We start from the raw sequence: 20,912 nt of genomic DNA, 5'->3' as shown, positions 1-20,912 counted from the left end.
GATGGTGGAACATATTTTTAAAATATTTGTCTGTTGACACTTCAATCAATTTTTTGGCAAAATGCAAATAATTTTGTTCACCTGAAAAATAAATCACAAAATCGCAATAAGACACATTAAAAAGCGCCATCCCAAGTTGCACTTGGGCATAATAGGAATGCCGTTGCTTTAGAGTCCGATCTGCATTTAAATATTTCAAAGTTGTGATAACTTCAACCCCACTCAGGGTTTTTCCTAGAACCATAAGAACAGTAAAACGTCATCATTATATTATCACATTTTACAACGGCATTTACCTAAATAAGGGCATTTAATTTTGATAATTCTGGTGGGTTTTCCATTTTCAAAAACCACTCCATCTGGCGAATAAGCCAACCAGGGATATTCTTCACATATAAGAAGTCCCACTTTTTTTTATATCGTACTTAGGATTCATCCTTGCAAATGCCTCTATTCCCATGTCCTCCTGCTCTAGTCCATGCGCCATCTCTTTAGTGGTTGTTGTTTTGGGATTAAAGAAGTTCTTAATTTTTGTCGACCAATCTGTTTTGTTAAATGTAAAAATTGCGTAGCAAGATGATCCTTAAATAGATTCACATTTATATATTTTTACTACATTGAAGTATAGTACTACACAAACCTGTTATTCTGTTTCTTCTTTTTATCTTCCACTCCCAACTACCTTGATCGACAAGCAATGATTTTTGAACATCGTCGGTCTTGAACTTATCCATATTTCTTTTACAACAATTACCGAGGTCATTAAAGTTAAATGCGAGTGATTTTAAGAATACTAAGAGGTTTGTGAATATTTTTTGTTCCTATAATTATACAGTATGTATATACTAATTGTTATATAGCTCCAAGGTGGATAAACTCTTTCATAAATCTGCTCTCTTATAAGTGAACTACAACTAACTATAAATTGCCAAAGGTGAAACGATATCTACTGTAGAACTTCGATTATCCGGTTGCGGATTATCCCGTGCATTACAAAACTCCACATATTTTTGCTTCCACATAAGAGAATTTAAAAAAAGACCAACTAAAATGCTTTAAATATGTACATTCTTTTGCAATAAAAAAATCATAAGAAAAATTCAAAAATTAAGTGGGGAAAAAGTTTTGAGACATTGCACATTGCATACTGTCGGATAACCATACATATAAAAAATTAGTCGTGTTCAGCACACATGTATTACTTTAAGTATGTTCAATTAATTTAGTCTTTGAGATTTGTTTACTATTCCAATTTTATGAATCATCTTCATGTGTAATATGTACATGGTTAGTACATAAAGCTAATAGTTAAGTTTAACGAAAATAATGCTCATAATATATTTTTCCCTAGTTTCTCTCCACCTCCGCTTATGTCCTCCTCCTTGGCCTGTTTTAACGAAGTTAAAAACAAGATTGCAGATCTATCTACTTTGTTACCATTGCAATGGGGCATTCATCACACTCCACAGGAGATAGTAGTTAGCCACATTAACATCATTGATAAAGTTCCAATTATTGATAAAGCCATTGTGATTGGAAAAGAGAAGACAGAGATGCTGGTTAACAGTAAAATATGCCCATTTCGCAAAACCTTAGTAACTTTAGAGGACGTTTTACAACTTGTCCAGACATTGGAAGTTTCAACGATTTGCAATGGAACTGGAATATCTGGTAAATTTAGCAAATTCTGTCAAGGTAACAATTTCAGAATAAACACCAAGCGTTGCCAACAATGTGCTCTGTTACGGAAAAAAATATTAAAAGCATACAAACGAACGCAAAAGCAGAACCAAAACCTTGTTCTGCAGAAAAAGAAAGTAAAGCGTCAATGCAGGCAACTAAAGAAGCAGGTTTGTAAAAAGAAAGAAAGCATCCACACCCTTGAAAAAGAAGTAACGGCGGGCAAACAACTGCAACACATGATTTCTAAACTTCCTGAGAGTCAAAAACTGGTGGTTCAAACTTGTTTAGACACGGCTTCCAAAAGAGTAAAAGGGAAGCGATATTCAAAAGAATGGATATATTCATGCATTCTAATTAGAATTAAAAGTCTCAAGTTGTATCGCCACTTAAGAACACGAGAGCTGCTTCCATTGCCTGCTCCAAGCACGTTAGCAGGATACATTCGGCACATTGACAGCAGTTATGGGTTTCAAACCAAGATGTTTGAGCTCATAAAAACCAAATGTGTACATATCCCTGAATATGAACGTCATGGAACCTTAATTGTGGATGAATGCAAGATAACCCCAAGCAAGCATTTTGACAAGAACAGGTTACAAATTATAGGATTTGTCGATTTGGGGGAACATACGCCAATAGAAATGAGAGATCAATTGGGTGATCATGTGCTTGTGATTATGTTCCAGTCTCTTGCGGGAAAGCACATGCAAGCCCTTGGTTGTTTCTTAACAAAAGGCAACATCTCAGGGAATATTCTTTCCAAGCTGATTCTAGAAGCAACAACTCTGTGTGAAGCAGCAGGATTATTTGTGGATGTTGTAACGTCGGATGGAGCCACATGGAACCGGTCGATGTGGAAGCATTTGGGAGCAGCCCTGATTCACCGTGGTGCATGCATCCATGCAATGATCAAAGACGGTTAAGAATGTGCTTTGATTTTGTGCATTTATTGAAATGCATCAGAAATAGACTAGTTGCAAAGAAACAATTTCATGTTCCAGAGGGTTGTGTCAAATTGGCTCACTTTGAAAGATTGTTGGAGTATGATGCAAATCATGAATTCAAATTAGCCCCCAAATTGACAGTAAAACATGTGGATCCCCAGAATCATGAAAAGATGACAAGTCGGTTCGCATTTCAGCTCTTCAGCAACACTGTTTCGGATGCTCTAACAATTTTGAAATGCAAAAAGACTCCAGGCTTTGAAGATGTTGAGCCAACAGTCCAGTTTTGCAAACGAATTAATAATATGGCCGACATCCTAAACTCGAATTCGCCTTTGAATGGTCTTAAACTTAATTCAGATAATCAAAGGGAATTAGAAGATTTTCTAATTTATTTGGAGTTGTGGGAGTCTTGTGCAGAACCGGAATATTTTTTAACTCGGTCTACCGCCGATGGAATAAAAGATCCACTAGAACATTTTTTTGGACTCTTACGTGAGTGTGGAGGTTCCAATAACAACCCTGAATCCTCGCAAGTGGGTCAAATTTTCAGACTGATGTCCCTCTATTCACTCGTTAAACCACCTAGAGGCAGCAACGTTACTGGTGGAGAGATGCTCGAAACGTTGTTAGGCAACTCAGAGGATCTCTTTAATTATGGCAGTCTAGAAAAAACAGACTTAACAAAACATCGTATAGATCTTCAATTGGACAGCATTTTAGACAATGAGATTGGTTCTGCAGAGTATCTGACCTTTGAAGACAGTGAAGAAGCTTTCGCGTATCTTTGTGGGTATATAGCCCGAAAACATAAAACAGACAGATGTCCACTATGTGTTGATACGATAATTGGTGATGGAATTGAATCATTTAATACCTTCATTTTTTTGAGAAGTCGGGGGCATTTGGTCTTTCCTTCAAGAAAACTTTTGGTACTCTTGCAAGAGGTAGAGGCAGTCATAAACAATGTACTCAAAGAAGATCTGAAGCACAATACGTTGACTGAGCTACTACAAAGGTTAGACAGGACAAAAATTCGACACTATGTTGGATGCATTGAGCACAGATTTGAAATAACAAAAAAAGTTATTTATTCCTTCCTAATGCTCAGAATGAGCATTTCTTGCAAAAAGGAAAGTAAACGACGAAGTGGAGAGATGAGGCATTCTAAAAAGTTTGCCAAATTGGCAAAGTTAGTGTAATTTTTCGTCCGCCGTGGACGTTGAGACAGAGAGGGGTCTTAGTGGGTAAAAATCTCACAGTCCATCTTGCACTCGAGATCTTCGCAGATGACCCTTTTGAAGGTTTCCCCTTTTCTCTCGTAAAACAAAAAAAAACAAAAGGTAAGAACTCTATTCTTTAAATTTTAAGAAACGGCCATGAAAAACTTACCATTAAATAAATACTCATGTTCGATTCAAAAACTCTTGTAAATTTAAACATCTCGTAATGCTAGAAAACTATTGTTTCGTATGAAGATTAGTTCAACATTTTCTTAACCTCAAAATCCCAAATTGACAATTACATGACAGTCCTTCGCTAGAGTGTCGCCATCTATGTGAGATTTTATCTGGACCCAAAAATCGGACACATTTTTACAGTAGGGAGTTGACGTACCAGTCTTATATGTATCTTGGGTGCCACATAGGTGTCCTCCACTTTCCTCTTTTTTTCTTTCCAGGCGCATGGGGTATCCGTGCATGAAAGTTCGTCAAGATTTTCTAGAGGTTTCCTGAAACAAAAAAACACAAACAGCAAAGGACCTGAAAGTAAAACAAGAGTTGTAGAACTCTGACAATTGCGATAGGCATGATGAGGCCATTTAATAAATTAGTTTGATTACAACCTGCTGCAAAATAAAAGCGTTGCTGCTATATGTTTGCAGGTTCCTGACACCCCAGCCTTACAGCTGCATCTACATTCAATAATGTCTGCTATTTTCTGATCCACTAAAATTTTTAAAGCTTCGTTGATTTCATGTGGGTCTGACTTTATGGCACTGGATTGGACGCAAAAAGCCAGTAGATTCCAAGTGTTGTTGGTCTTCTCCTGTACGCCACATGAAATCAAATGGTCGGCTTCTAGAACAGCTTCACCTTCAACAAAGCATCGGCTTGTAACAGATGCTTTTAAAAATGAAAAAATTGCCGACAGCTTTAAATACATATTGACGCTCCTAAAAAAAACATATAATTTTGTGTTTTATAATTATAAATTAAATACTTACGCTATTTCTTTTTCACAACACTTCCGTATTATTTAGCAACACACACAAATTTATCACAACAGCAACAAGTCTATCACAACAACAAGTCTATTACAACAACAACAACAAGTCTATTACAACAACAAGAGCAACGACAATAGAAAATACCGACACAATTCTATCACACTTGTGTCAATTCTCAGCTGACAAATGACAGACCATAGCGCGCGAAAAGTTAATTTGAAATGTCAATTACTATAGATTATTAAAAATTAATTTAAATAATTGGGTTTTTCAAAATTTATGAGAACTGTCACATCTGACATTTATAAATTCCATCATCTGTCAATTCTGTCAATTTTGTAGTTAGTGCACAAAAAGTACACAAGATGGCGCGGTATAAAAAAAGTCTCAATATGACTTTAAAAATAGAAATATTGTCCTAATTGAGATAATAATTTAGGTAGATTCCACTTGTTTGACCAATCTTTATTATGGTAAAGTGATTTTAATTTATAAACGCATCTGAAGAGCAGACGATTTTGGCAATTTTTACCGCACGGCGGGCGTAAACGTCCGGGGCGCTTGTAAATATAATGTTTCCGAAGATGTCAATTGAATGTTAATTTGACGTTTACAATTACCAAAAAGTGTATTTTCGTCAAATAATTTGAAGATAACCTTAAATTTTGTCAATGACAAATTTTACGTCAACAATTTTATGACAATTCCCTTGAATCGCGCACCGAGAAACATTGGCCGTACCTTATAAAACAGAAACTTTGCTCTAGCGACTTTACGATTTTAGCTAAGGTCACTAGATCAAAGTGTCTGTTTTATAAGGTACCGCTGTTAGTGACAAAATGAAAGACAACGATATCTTCTGTCTATCTCTACATGCGCACTAAATTTTGTGTTGTTTGTGTGGACACATTGCTTTATGAACTGTCAATTCTTGTCAAATATCGTTTGTAGTAAAATGGTTTGAATGTGCGATTTCTCAACACGAATCGTTATGGTGTATTCGTTTCCTCCGCCGTAAGTAAATACTATTTGACGTTTTATGTACGACGACTTTCCACTAATTTCAGAAAACTCGAAATAGAAGGTAGATGGAAGCCCTCTCGAAGCCGACAATCATTGTGACATTGGTTAAGCAGCACGTATTGGGGGAATACTAAAGTTGGTTTTTGTATATGAACCCTTGAGTACTTCTTATAAGGTTATGGAATTTTGTACCTGTTAGTTTACGAATTCCGTGAACTAAATTTAAATAATGTTCCCCCAATTTGTCTTCAATCGCTTTTGTGTTTCAATAGCCCCAATACCAACATGAACTTCTTGCATTCAGGCGAATAACTCGTTCATCTTATTGTTAATATGAGTTGAAAATCAAATCTATGGGCAAGAAAATGGAAGAAGGAAGACCACTCACATGTGGTACATCACAAAACCTGCGTTATGGACAGAAATATTATTTCAAATGCCTAAAACACAAGCAATGATATTGTAAAGTGTAAGTATATCGGCCTCAACGGTAAACGTTCTCAAAATGTGTTGTAGGACCAACTGACTGCTATCCTTAATGTAACAGCGGGGCCTCATAAACTAGCAGGTGGACAAGACACAGTCATTGCACTCATCACTTGAACAGTGCAGATATACAGTCTCATGAGGAAGACACACCATCGCTTTCAACATCAGCGGCAGAAGATGGTTGGTTTGAAGCCGCTGCTACTTCCTCATAATGAATGGGAAAATGCAATGGGACATGAAATATACATAAGATATGCAAAACTGGTTCTATAGTTTAATGTGACGTACGAAGGTCCTTAAACTTTGATGTCTCTTAACTACTGCTACCCCAGTTCTTAGTGAATACATATATTTCTCACCTACTGAGCAGTTCCTCTACACCATCTTATTGTTTTACTCACAATTATGACTAATATCAGTCTCATTATTCATTTATAAACTTGCACTTGGTTCTTGTTACTTTATATAAAAATTTCAAGGTTTCATTGCAACAATCTGCATACAGTGTTGTTCATCCTTAAGTTCTTGAATTTCTTTCCACATTCTTTACTTCTTCTTGATTGCATTTGTAGTTGTTGTTTCAGAATTCTTCTTTTGACTATTTCATATACTGCTCATTTATTTCCTCACTATATGTGCCCCTCCTATTTTCCATGTTCCATTGCTCTCAGTTTTTCTTTAGATATGATAATTCTACATTCTCGCTAAAGTACACAATATATAAAGTATTTATAACAAATTACATTTATGCTCTTACTGTATACACGTCGAATCGTTGAAACACTGCCAAATACAACGCTGGAGGCTCAAGAACTCGAACAAAGCACTAAAATACATTATTCGCACTTCAATGGAATTGATCGAAATGTTAGTTTACTCCTTACGTATTCAAATGGTCTCCTGTAGTGTTAAAAATAGATGTAATTTTGTATTTCAGGGTGATTTAAGTAAATAATTTTAACATAACCTTAATATTTGTTCTTGATATTCATTTTGTTGCAGTTGTTTTGCATAAACTCATTCAAGATCTTAAACATGTCTACTTCTTCAAACTTGTAAATTCTTTCTTCTTAATAGCCCCTTTAAAATATCTCATGTACTTCATTTTCTGCTCATGTATTTGCTACTTCCATTTGTGCAGTGCTTTCTCTCAGTTACTTTAACATCTCATCATTGTTACTACATCGTCGGGAGAAGCTACAATATAAGTGCTAATAGCATATTCTAATTAGGGCGTTACTGCATACAAGTCGAATCGTTGGAGATTAGAAAAGACAGTGCTTGAAGTCCGAGACCGTTTCTGAGTGTTGCACCTCCTTAACGTGCTAAAATGAAATCGGTTCTAATGTCGGTTCGCTCACCTCTTACGTATTCACATAGTCTGTTATAATGTTGGAACCAATTTTCTTTTTGTACCCACGGTTTATTTAAGTGTATTTTAAACAAATAAATTTAAGATAACCTTAAATTTTGTCAATGACAAATTTTACGTCAACAAATTTATGACAATTCCCTAGAATCTTGCGTCTCGTTCTAACCCATTGATTTATGGACTATATCTGTCTCTCTTGAATTGCGCACTGAAAACTAACAGCGGTACCTTATAAAACAGACACTTTGATCTAGTGACCTTAATTTTAGCAACTTCAGAGCCCTCTTTTGGTGATTTTGATCACAAAATGGCCAGCGTGCCGTTGAGGTCGTGTGAAGGTCGTGTGCATAAATCAAACACTTTAGATGAGTAAGTACGGTGTAGTAGGCGGAATGAAAACACTAGCGCCAAAGTGTTTGTGGGGAGAATTAAAATTGAATTACGATTAGTATTACTATTATTTTTATTGTAGTTTCACTTAAGATCAAATAACCCAAAAATCGCTGTTGGAATTTTTATTTCTTAGTAGTACGTACACTGCACTTTAACTGATGTTCTTGAATAGTTTTATGTATGTTGGGAACAGCCAATCTTGCAAACGATTAGTTTTCCCCCGGTGTGATCCATTCACAGATAACATTTTCCAGTTTCTTCCTGTTGATTGATTATCGGTTTCGTTATTCATTCTTCTTGGCGATTTTTCGCTAGAACTCTGGTCTATCCATCTATGTATAAGTCCACATCTCAAAACTTTACATTGTCCTTTATTTTGAGCGTTCATCCTTCCATTTTGTGCCTGTTCATCTAGACAAGAGAATCTCTTGTTTATTCCTAGATAATTGAATGTGTTAACTCGGTTTAGGGAATCATTATTTTAGTATACCTTTCTTTCCTGGCATATTATCTTCGATATTTTGTTAATGGAGAACTTGTTCATTCCTGATGAAAACAGTTCAGTTTGTTTATTCTTTATAGCTGATGATGGTACCTGGACCTGATGTACGTAATGTAGAAAATTGATGTCCTCTGGCTTCAATTAGTGTTAAATCAATTCTTGGGCTCGCATTTACAACTGATTTGAACGTTTTGGAGAATGATAATGTGACAACACCACACATTTGTCTGCGCAGTTTGTAAGTTTGTAACAACCTTAGATTAGTTAGAGTATAGATAGGCCACTCTATCACTCTCATTTTGATACCGAATTTAGCGCAATCTATAAAAATCTGGCCGTACTATTTTGAAGAGTCTAGACAACAACCACACCAAATGTGGTGTTTGTCTTTGCTAACTAAAACATTGGTTTTTGTCTTTGCTATTTTAAGAATAGGTTTTTATCTTTGCTATTTTTTCTTTTTATGGATTTAATAGAAATTAGAACAAAACAAAATATAAAATAAAAGTGTATATTAAAAAGTAATAAACGCAATAACAAGTACTGGAAACAATGAGTTATGATAACTGTATTAACACATCCCAATTTTCAATACCTAATTCAAGATCATATGGTTCAAACTATACAATGATAAACTCAAAATATGATGATTAATCAATTAATTACTAAACAAACACGTTTTCAACAACTAAGAGAAAATGTTGAATAATAAAATCCACTTCATGTTTTAAAGGAAAAATTGTATGTTGGAAAAATGTATCAAATTCAATTAAATCTCCCAACGTATACATTTAAAAAAAAGCATAAACTAGAATATGTGAAGAATGGAGGTACACGCTGGTACTCCATATAAATTAAACAATAATTACATGTATACCAATACACTATCTGTGTAAAATCATTCGTAAAGATTGACCACAATCAACGCAAGTTAACAATTATTTACCAGGCAAATTTAAAGCAGACAGTGGAAAAATTTTCAGTGTGCTTCCATAAAAACACTTTAAATCAAAATGTCCCAAGCAAACTTGAAGTTTTTGGTGGAATCGCCGATCCTGGAATTGTTAATCCGCTGAAGCCAAATATTAGTAACATTTCTGTCAGATGGAGTGTGTACTCTGAAAATATTGGTTCATATTAGATCGTAATGTATTAAAATGATTTTCAGTCTTACTTTTTGGAGATATTATCACCACACCCAGGAACACAACACCATGTTCCTCCTGTAGTCATTTTCACAAACATTATAATGTTAACTTGGGTAATTAAACTACTAATTATTTACACTACACAACCTTATCACTACATTAGACACTAAACTAAAACGAAATTAAGAAAATACACAAGCAAATTCGGAAAACACTTTTAACGAAAGCGCAAAACAAAATGCAAGTGCAAATTTGCAGACTCTGCACAAATTTGAATTCCAAGAATCTGTCAACGACTGCTGCGCTTGAATTAAAATACCTAGCGCCGCCTAGATCAGAATCCGGAAACAATAATTTATGTTAAGGCCAGATTTTTATAGATGGCGGTAAAGTAGCTGAAAAGTTCATCCTATGGAGTGCCCGTGCCTTGGTAACAACCATAACGACTCAATGCTCTTAGCAACCAGTTCGGCCAATCAGAATCATTAGAATCATTCACGTGGCATTTGCAGCGACCGCAGCGGTGTCTCACAATTGTGGGGGAAAGTTTTAGCAAAGTTTCAAACCTTCCAAATTTAATCCGGGCCCTCTTAGGGGAACTTTCTCATCTAAAGTGTTTGATTAATGGTCGTGTGCTCGTGGCTGCGTTGGTGAAAGAACATCAACAGAATGTTTAATTTGTGTAAAGTGACTCCAGCAGCCCCCAAAACTGCCAGGACAGTGTAAAAAGAGGGTAAGTGGCATAACCTGAATGTGCAATTAGTGTTTTATGTGCCAAACAACACCACAAGAGGGTCGCTAACCTCACTATTTATCTTTGCGTTACACCAATTTTCCGCGTTTTTATTTTACGAAGCTAAAACGTGAAAATGGCGTTGCAATTTCTACCAAAACACCACCGGTCGTTGAGACACGACATTTTAAATTTCGTATCAACTCATATTTCGGTTAGAGGGCTGCTTCAGATAGTTCAAGATTGCATGACTTTTTAAGGTAAAAAGCCAACAAAATATAAAGCCGGAAATAAAAGGCTTGTTTTTATTATAGAGATCTGGAGATGCTAGGTGAACGCCTGTTTAGGCTGGTTGCTTACTGTTTCTGACTGTCCAAGGGGTGAAAGGGGTCCATTAATTGGTAAGTCTTCTTAAAGTTAATATTTTCGGATTTTTGTAATTTAATACTCCTGGTATACAGGCTATCCTAAAATTCGCGGAACAACTTATCACAACGTTGTAAAATATAGGTAAAATAGTGTTAAAAAAATGTGAAAAAAAATATATGTTGTTCATAGTCAAAGATACCCAAGCAACATGAACTTGTATAAAAAACGTTTAAAAACACAATTAACCATACGTATCAATACGGTATATTTGTGTGTATAAATATACCGGAAAATGTCCGCCCTACATACCATTATTTTTCGTATATTTTAAACGTTGATTTAACTACATCACTATTCGATTAGAAAACATAGCTCATCTTCATTTTCAATAAGAAGATTATATACGTTAATTCTTGGTATAAATCTGATGTTAATATTTCGTTTCATTTTGATGTTTTATATACATTTAATAGGGATGTTAATTTTAGGTAAATAAAATGCTTTTGTTGCACGAATTTTAAACAAGTAAATAGTAGTTTATTTTCTGCTATATAATATCAAAACATAATATAAAAAACAAAACAAAATTATTGTTCTTAAATGCAAATACAACGTAATTCTCTAAAACATTCTAACAAAATAAAAACATTTTATATGAAACAATAACATATGACATGAAAATTAACAAGAGTAAATTTTTATATAAAAGTCCGCCAATTAGCGATCACATATTTTGCTATTTTTGGTGAAATTTTGACTTTAATATAAAACTTTATTTTTCTTTTTTCTGTAACGTATACGTATACCTGGCCTTCGATAGTTTTAGCCAATCTTGGATAGATGATTTAATAATTTTCTCATTTGCATCAGGGCTATCCAGATATGCTAGCTTAATTGCCTCTAAAGTGATTTTTATTAAATACTTGTGGAAGTTTCTTATTAACTTACCCATTATTACAGTACACATTTTTGTGTTTTTGAACGGTCTTTTATCCTTTCCAGACCAATTAAATTTCATCCCAACTTGGTTGGTCAAGAGAAACTTTAACATATTCATAGTAGTGTTCCTCACATTCGACCCCCCAATGGTAGACAGACGTTTTTTCTAAAAACAAACTTCGTTAATTAATTTGACAAAAATATATTAAAAGCATTAATTTATTAATCTATGAAAAATAAATAGATAAGGCATAACACATTTCAAACAGAGAGAAGCAAAACGAATTACCATGTAAGCAAATTTGTCTTCATTTCTTAAAAATTCCTCCACTGCTCGGTATTCTGATTTGTTAGCAACAGGCAATTTAGGAAAATCAGGTGGTCTTTCAATGAGATGATTGTTTTGCATTTGTAGGGTACGTAATATATTGTCCAGAACTATAGAGTGTTGATCTTGAACAGCAATAATTTTTTCTAAACGTCGTAAAAGTATTTCCTGGAAATTTGTTTCTAGAGATTCTAGAGTGGGTGTGTGAAAAGACGAGATTGGTGTGCGTGGTGTTGACACGTAAGTCACGGTAGTATCAAAGGAAATACAAGAATTTTCGTCTGGTTTGGATGTTACCGAGCTTTCCTCTTCGGAAGAAAATTCTTCCTCAGATTCTTGTGTCCTAAAAAAGTACAATAAGTGTTTGTACATTACACTTTCATCAAACTAACATTTGTCTTTTGGACTTACACCCCTCATTGTCAATTTGTGTCTTTCTTTTGTTAGTCTGTTTTGTTAGTTCTGTTAGTTTCCGCACCAAGGGTTCATTGGAAGTACAATCCGAGCTGGTACTTTGCTCGATGATTGTGTTTAAAAAATTATCCGCTTCTGCATAGTCGGCTATAAAAACAAATGTTATCAATTATTATACAAAGCAGTACCTACCAGTCATGAAGCAAACATTTTTAATTTCATATTTTTTCCAATGAGACATGGGTGTTTTTTTATTTCGTATAAAATCTTCAATAACTTTCTTTCCTGTATTAGTTGGCCACCAACATTGCTTTTGTTCTTCGGTCAACCACTCGAAAGGCACCACTGAGCATTCTTTGCCTTGAAATTCAATCACAGCATACATCTTCCTTCTGGAAGGCATGGAAGTTAACGTTACTGAGCAAAATTTTTATATTTTTATAAATTTTGAAAACACAATGAACGTAAACCAAAATTAAATATGAAGAATAGGGGAACAGTAAAAACCGTTTTTATAAGGGAATGCTAGATATTTAGTTGTAATATTAGAAACATTAAAAAAAATTTGGTCCCCCTCACTCCAAGCATAATATATACCTAATTTTGAAGAATCTAATGGAAAAACAAAAAAATTTTCTTGATATCTAAATTTTTTCCAATACATTTATAAACACTGTCAACACAGATTATAGATTTAATAACATATAATTTGTTTTCCACAGCCACGATATTATCAGGAATAGATGTAGAAATTAAAAATTTATCATCAACTTGTAGCTTTGAGCATTGAAAGTAATTTGTTGATTTGTCAAAAATATGAACAGGTTTTAAACATACTATATTGTCATTACAACTATTACTTGCTACTGAATTATTTATTTCATGTAACCTGTTGTTCAGTTGCTGTAAAGGACGATTTTTACCCCTAATTAAACGTTTCAAGTGTCCCAGACAATTTTCAAATGCAAAACAACTATAAATATTCAAATCTCCATATAACTGCACATCATCACAAACGTGAATTAAGGAATGAACATTGTATGAATTAAAATATTTTCCATAAATATTAGGACACAATTTGACAAACTTTATGAGAAATAATTTTGCCTCAGCCACATACTTAGTTTTCAATTTTTTACTACTTAAAATAAAAATAGCCACATGAAGTAACAAAAAATGCCTGTATACGTTATTAGCAACGGAAAAGCGTAAAAGTACAGGCCCAAAGTATAACAAAAAAAATCTAAACTCTGTTGCTTTCCATCTCTTCAAAAAATTCAAACATCTCATTTTTCTTTTAAAATCATTTGGTATGAATTTTCTGTTTCTCTTTATACAACTGTCGATATTTTTAATAGTAGATTTTGAAAATTTTACATTTCGTTTTCCTTCAGTCCAACTCAATAATAACCTTTTCATGACACCAAGAAAAATGAGATGCATAGGATCTAAAACAAACATTGAGACAAGTCCTATATTTAATCGCGTGAGTGGTGATTTTTTTTTAATATGAGTGTCATTTTCTGTTTCAACTTCAAAATCACTGTCTTTTCTTAACTCAAATTCTTCATCAACGGGATAATATCTTTTTTTATCAGCGTAAATGGTTTTGATACGACATCTCTCGCATCCAAAAATACTTGTATGGCCCTTTATTTGTTTTAAAAAAGCTCGAGCGGGAGCATCGCAACTGAAAAATTTAATTGCGACGACATAGTGCTTATTAAAAACATTAAAACCGTTCTTCAAGACCAGTTCACATTCTGTAATAAAATCGTCTAAAAATATTTCTAAAGTGTCAGGTTTCCCATTCCCACAAAATACTGCCACAACAAAAGGCGTTTGATCTTTTAAATTTTGACTACGGACAAGAATTGGCCAAAATTCTAAGTTACTACTGTTATACACAGGAATACCATCAACATTAATTTCCAAATTGATAACCAAGTGATCATCAGTATCATTATCAGTACTATTGTCATTCTTGTAACCACGCTTTAATTTTTCTTTAAGTCCATTAACTAAGCCAAGATATAACATTTCACCATTATTTAATTTGATTGTACTAGTAGAGCTTGGAGTCCCTAAGATTGTTCTGGCGTCTTGAGGCAAAAAAGGGTAACATTCTGCTATTAGAACAACTAACTCATTAAGGCACTTATGAGTAACATTATTGTTAATTGCCCAAGTTTTTAAACCCTGCATAAAGGTTTTTTCATACAAATTATTAGTAGCTTTTATTTCAGTGTTACGTTCCTTAGTTTCAGTTAACGTTTGTTTATTATAAAAGTGATTTGTTTTTACTAAATGTTTTTCAAGTAAATTTAAATTTTGAACACTTTCCGAGGGTGTATCATTTAAATTAATATTGGTTGTAGTTGCAAAACATTTTTTGGCATGATCATTTGTTAAATTGCAATTGCTTTGTAACGTCAGACTTTCAATGGCCAATTTTGCATTTGCTGCAATCTTTCTTCTCAAGTGTCTTTTACTAATATTTTTGTTCAAATTTGCCATATTTAAATAACTGCGTCTTACAAGTAGTTGTTTAGGAAGTGCTCTAAAATTCATTTGATAAAAGGTCAATCAACAAAATTTGGGAAACTTACCTCTGTTTCGAAATAAGGCCGTTTCTCGCTTTGCTTCGTTTTGCGAATTTATACTAATGCAATGGCAGCAAACACGTGCAACACACTTCTACCTAATATAAAATTGATTTAAAAAAAGATAAAGTAATAACAAGTGAGAAACTTACCTTTGCGGAGTACCTATTTCGCTTTCACAGAGGTTGATTTCTTTGTTCCGTTATTTTAGCAACAATTTTAATTAATAATAGCCGAACACGTGTTACACATGCGATGATTCTGCACCACCACTAGCCGATACAGCACATGTGGAATAGTCCATCATGCATAATGGCGGGAAAGCATGGGGTAAGGAAGGTTGTAAAAATCTTGCATTGTTGCAAGACTATTTTAATAAATAATAAAATTACGAGCATTAATTATACTGACACTGGCAAAAAAAAATTTGGTATGCTGCGATACGATTTTAAATTTATTTTGAAATACCATAATAGCGAAACAAAAAAACCGCCTATCATTTTAAGCAAAATAATGCATAAACTTTCCCTCCAAGCTATCAGATGATAGCTTGGAGGGAAAGTTTATGATAGGCCAGGTCCACATAATTATGACGATCTTTGTGCATAATAATATTAATAATACAAATAAATTATTTTCTTAAGATTACAATACCGGCTGCTTAAAATAAAAAAATGTGTTTTAAATTTAAACTTAAGTTACCTGACTCATAGCTACATGTATCAAATAAGAAGTTTTGTTTATTTACTAAACACATTTGAGAAGGGTTTACATAATTGTCTTTTCAATGTTTAATAAACGAATATATTAAAAATAGTAATTAAAAATACAGGCTTTTAACGTAAAAGCTCTACGTTTAATAACAATTTATATTCAACATCTATTACACGTACGTATAAAATTGTTGCAGTTACAAATTGTTGCAAAAAAAACGGTTTTCCACATAAAAAAAAATCGTAGAATACTCGTTGACATATTGCATATGTTTAATGGTTTATAATATACTGGGTATTTAAAAACTATTTTTTATCAACGTTTTATTGATATTGTAAACAACGTTGATTATCTGCTAATAACTGAAATATAATAAACGTTGATAAAACAAAATGCATATTACATATACGTCTTTTAAATTTTTTTTATATGGAACTTCTAAAAGGAATTTATCATAAACCGGAATTTTTTATACCACTACCAAATTTAAACAATTTTTGCGTATAAAATGCGTTTATTATACAGGTCAATGTTGCTTGGGTATTAACCTTCTTTTAAGACTAAATTTGGCAACCTCTTCAGTATCAATAAATAAAATAACAACAATACATAGGTGCAAATTATGTTATATTTATAGAAATAATACAGAATAATACAAACTACCTTTTTATGTCAATGTCAAATAAATTTAAATTAAAAAAACTCATAATATTACTACAATTGTTCAAAGTTTTGCCCGTGTTGATTTCTGCAAATATCTGCTCGCCGAATTATGTTCGCTTGCATCCTGTCTAGCATTTCCTTATTTATGGCACCAGCTGCTTCAAAAATTCTGTTTATTAAAACGGCTTGGTTTGGCACCGGTGTTCAGTATACGGGAGACTTTATATGGCCCCAGAGGAAAAAGTCCACAGGCGTAAGGTCGGGCGATCTCGCTGGCCACTGAAACGGCCCTCCTCTGCCTATCCATCTTCCGGGGTAATTTTTGTTTAACCAAGCTCCCTTACGGGCGCTGCATGATGGCATTGGTTGTAGCTAACACAATCCCAGTTTGTACTGGTTTCCATACATTTTTAATTCCAATCTGTACTTTGGAAAATAGGTCGATAACGTCTCGCAGGAAGTTGAGAGTTTCATCATAAACTGGAATATTACCTTCTGACAATGCAAAAGTCTTCGTCCGGCTTGTAATAATTTTAAACCATTTATGCATGGTTTCGCAAAACCAAGCCGTAGTCAGGACCTCATTCGGTAATAATTGTCTTTCGACACAATATTTTAAAGCTGCAGACACATCGTGGTGAAATAGTCGGAATGCCAAACTGACTTTCATCTTTTCAAAAGTCGGATTTGCTATGTGGCCATGCACTTCTGCATGCCTACGTGCGCTGATATTATATAGTTTCCAAATGGCTTGGTTTTGGCCTGCTATGTCGGTGATAACCATGTCCACTTTCAAACCCAAAAATTCTGATTCGTGAACCAAATTTTCTATGTCTGTTTTGACTACTTCGGCATTAAAAGAATGACCCGCCAACAATTTGTTTCCATCTTGATGTGACCCCCGCTAGCATGTAAACTAGACCATGACAAGCAATTTCTTCAAAGCCACCACTGGAAGATGGGATAGTAGGTTTTCCCAAAACCAAGCCACTGTTAGGATCATAATCGAACTTGGGAGTAATGGCCATTTCATCAATGAGGATACAAGAGTGTTTCTCTTTCTCCGTCATCAACTCTACTGGGTTTTAGGGAAATCAACACATTATTTAAAATACCAGGGAGAAATTTAAGATGTTGAATTCGTCTTTGGAGTGTTCTTTGACTAGGTAAAGATTGGCCTACTTCTCTTATTACTTTATAGCCAGTGCCACCGCACGCTATTCTTATTTTGTATGCCTTGATCATGGTCTCATCGTTCCACTGAGAACCCCTTGCTGTTTTTCGCCTTAGGTATTGTTTTTGATCGGGATTTAAAAAATGAGAAAGTCCTGTTTTAAGGCTTTTGTAAATTCTCAGTTCAGCTTTAAGTTCTTCGTTTTCTTTTTTCAATTTCAACTACTGATGAACAACGGAAATAATAAATCAGTATTCCTACATTTGTCTACCTGTACAATCCTTAGATGAACTGTTTGAGTAAAATGGACCAGATTCGAGATAGACTGACTGGGAATTTTTAAATGTAAGGGGCTTACGCGTTGTTAAAATGGGATTATCTAGAAGGAAATTGGAATTAACTGTTGTAATGGTGTCTTTACAATCAGTACTTGTACAATCCTTTGTTGAACTATTGAAGTTGATAGGAGAACTTCTGGAGGTCAAACAGAAAGCTTTTGAAGGACCAGGTTCGGGATAGGTGGGCCTAGGACTTTCAATTGTAGGGTACTTTGGCACTGTTAACACAGGATTATCTATGAGGAAATTGGAATTAATTGTGGCAATCGTGTCTTTACAGTCAACACCTATACAATTTTTCGATGACCTGTTGAAGTTTAAAGGAAAATCGCTGGAGTTCAAAGCAAAATTTTTTAAAGGATCAGATTTGGGATAGGTAGTGTTGCGATTTACAAGTTTAGAGAACTTACGTACTCGTAAAATTGGATTATCTAGGAAAAAATCCAATTAGTTGTTTAATTTATGTTTGAAAATCTTCTATTCTGAAAGCCTGTACAATTACAGAAAGGACATAATAAGTAATCTACGTATGTATATAATCTATTCTATATTATAAAACAATAATTCTGCATATATGTACATTTTATGATGAACCTATACGTTACCATTTTATAAAGGGAAGTGAAATGGGATAATTTATTTGTAATTGAGGTAGTGATCGAACTAAAACATAATTTTCGTGATGCTTTAAACTACCGTGTACCTGAGTAGATATGGTCTAAATTTTAAATCATAAATTTCATATTTTACAAACAATTCAAACATTACAGAATAATCCTATTTTTATGTTAATTTTTATTAAGATGTGAACAGAAATGAATATAACAACTCACCTTAATGCTACAAATCCATTTCAGTATTTTTATGATACAAATGTGTATTAAAAACTTACTTTTATTGCATGGCAGATCTCTTGTTTGTGCACCTAAAAATAAATGTGGTACAGCATTGCTTTTTATGTGTAAGTCCTTTTTGATGCTTGTGTTGAAACTAACTGTAAAATCATTTGCACAAAAATGTTTCTACAAGAAATATTGCATTAGTTTTTCAACTCTTCTTCATGACGGCAGTTGTTGTACATTCACAATCTAATAAACAAAATTGAAAACTAAATACTACTGACTTAATCAAATGAACACAAGTTAGTGTGCCAAACTGTTCATACAGAAATTTAGACTAGTGTAAAAGTTTTGGTTTTCAGCATTGTAAATTTACAACAATTGCCAGCTTTAAATACGTACATCACAAATATGAAAATGTTTAATAGTTGCTTGTTTTCGCACAGCTTTCAACCACATTGCTCTTATATTTACTCTAGTTTTTCCTAACATAACAACATCCCATTAGGGCAACTAAAAAACCTGACATCTCTTCGTTCCGGTTTGTTCTTTTGCAACCAGAAACACAACAAATTTGAACCATTTTGATATATGTACTCTTATGCACCAGCTTAGATTGGTAGCAAAAATTTCAAAATCAAATTTGACATTGACAGTTTGTATGAAACAAGTTGGCCAAACAAACGGTGAAAAATACCTACGTCATTCGTATGGGAGATTTTAAAGAGATAGAACGTTATACGTCGCAACCGTTGTCTGTACCTTCTCTATGTAGTGACCTTACTGCATGATGGGCTGGAGCGACATCTATTTGTAGCCATATATTATTAACTCTTGCTAAGGGAAGCTCATTAATTAAATTTTGGTAATCATGTATGAGAAGTTCTAAAAAATTTTCTTCGCCAAGTTGAGGGGGAATAATAACTGGTCCAATTAAACGATTATCGAATATGCCAGCCCAAACATTAACACTAAATCGTTGCTGATGTTTGGACAATGTAAATATCTTCGGTTTTTCAAAACCGTAATAAAGATAATCCCTATTATAGTAGGCAGATTTTACCATGGCGTACCTGACTTTAAGAGTCGAATATTATCTTATTGCGCTCATAATGTGGAGAGTGTAAACAGGCTATTGTGTTCGAAAATTAAAATTTACGACATCTCCAAGTAGGTAGAAAAATGTGGACCCGTGCTTCTTCCAGATATTAGCTCGAGATCATTATTATTGCCCCCTTCAATATGTTTTCTTTTAAAAACGTTATTAAATTTTTAATTTTTGTTTATTAATTTGAAAAAACCGAGAGACATCAAGTTTTTACGATAAGAACGAAAAAATAAAAAAAAAATAATGTTGGAATATGTGTATTTAAATAATTATATAAAAAATTATAAAGAACATATTAATCCTATCTATCTAATTAAAAATTAAACAAAAATTATGAAATTTATATAAAGTTAAAAAAAAACTACAAATTAATCATTCCTCATCAGAATCATCACTGTCATCATTAGTGTTTATGATGAGTTCTGGAAAGTCATTTCGACTTAGGAAATTGTTTTCCACGTGAACTGTGTGGTCAATACAATTGGACCAAAGAACACCGTCAATTTTTTGAGCCTCTCGCGAATCAAATTGACGACAGAATTAGTCAAATTTGGCGTTAAATTACCCTTCCTAACTCGGTGTTTGAGTTGGCTCCACACCAACTCGATGGGATTTAGCACACAGTGGTATGGTGGAAGTCGCAAAACCTGGTGTCCACAGTTTTCAGCAAAGTTGTCAATTGCATATGATTTGGACTTATCCACGTCACTTTGTGTAATTAAAGCAACCAAATTCTTTTTTATCTGCTTTAGACCTTCAGGAATGGGAATGTTCTCTTCCTGGACGAATTTCAATAAGGCATCCTTTTTTGAAGATTTAATTGGCATTTTTCGGTATTGTCTGGAGTGGTACGAAGCGTTATCCAGAACAATTGCAGTCATCAACAATCATCTTGAGCCTCCGCGC

At 33.9% G+C, this 20,912-nt stretch overlaps 2 protein-coding genes and 1 long non-coding RNA gene across 5 annotated transcripts; all 3 read right to left on the bottom strand.

Moving 5' to 3' along the window:
• Positions 1-7,511: 7,511 nt before the first annotated feature.
• On the bottom strand, positions 7,512-7,842 carry LOC148176380 (uncharacterized). The gene is made up of 3 exons (XR_015769936.1): positions 7,746-7,842; positions 7,617-7,694; positions 7,512-7,566 (listed from the first exon to the last, which is right to left on the bottom strand). It is a non-coding gene; the product is annotated as an uncharacterized LOC148176380 (long non-coding RNA).
• Positions 7,843-8,133: 291 nt separating this feature from the next.
• LOC148176379 (uncharacterized) lies at positions 8,134-8,884 on the bottom strand. Its single transcript, XM_088034519.1, has 2 exons — positions 8,625-8,884; positions 8,134-8,572 (listed from the first exon to the last, which is right to left on the bottom strand). The coding sequence occupies exons 1-2, from the start codon at positions 8,638-8,640 to the stop codon at positions 8,286-8,288; spliced, it is 303 nt and encodes a 100-aa protein (XP_087890645.1). The 5' UTR covers positions 8,641-8,884; the 3' UTR covers positions 8,134-8,285.
• A 2,517-nt stretch (positions 8,885-11,401) lies between these two features.
• On the bottom strand, positions 11,402-15,467 carry LOC148176378 (uncharacterized). Of its 3 annotated transcripts, XM_088034539.1 has the most exons (8): positions 15,323-15,467; positions 15,177-15,268; positions 15,106-15,127; positions 12,760-12,959; positions 12,546-12,714; positions 12,115-12,496; positions 11,835-11,991; positions 11,402-11,786 (listed from the first exon to the last, which is right to left on the bottom strand). In XM_088034539.1, the coding sequence occupies exons 4-8, from the start codon at positions 12,950-12,952 to the stop codon at positions 11,659-11,661; spliced, it is 1,029 nt and encodes a 342-aa protein (XP_087890665.1). In that variant the 5' UTR covers positions 12,953-12,959; positions 15,106-15,127; positions 15,177-15,268; positions 15,323-15,467; the 3' UTR covers positions 11,402-11,658. The 3 variants fall into 3 exon arrangements, with proteins under 3 accessions (XP_087890665.1, XP_087890666.1, XP_087890664.1); XM_088034540.1 differs by lacking the exon at positions 15,106-15,127; XM_088034538.1 differs by lacking the exons at positions 11,402-11,786; positions 11,835-11,991; positions 12,115-12,496; positions 12,546-12,714; positions 12,760-12,959 and having other exon boundaries at positions 12,973-15,127.
• Between the last annotated feature and the right edge of the window lie 5,445 nt (positions 15,468-20,912).

This window comes from Gnatocerus cornutus, chromosome 4 (genome assembly GCF_029298725.1).
Source record: "Gnatocerus cornutus isolate USDA-ARS CGAHR chromosome 4, icGnaCorn1.1, whole genome shotgun sequence".
In the NCBI taxonomy this organism is placed as follows: domain Eukaryota; kingdom Metazoa; phylum Arthropoda; class Insecta; order Coleoptera; family Tenebrionidae; genus Gnatocerus; species Gnatocerus cornutus.
This window is presented reverse-complemented; position numbering and strand designations above follow the sequence as displayed.

Coding starts and splice junctions, on each gene's coding strand:
- LOC148176378 (XM_088034538.1), bottom strand. CDS start 15,084: ATGGCAAATTTGAACAAAAATATTAGTAAAAGACACTTGAGAAGAAAG.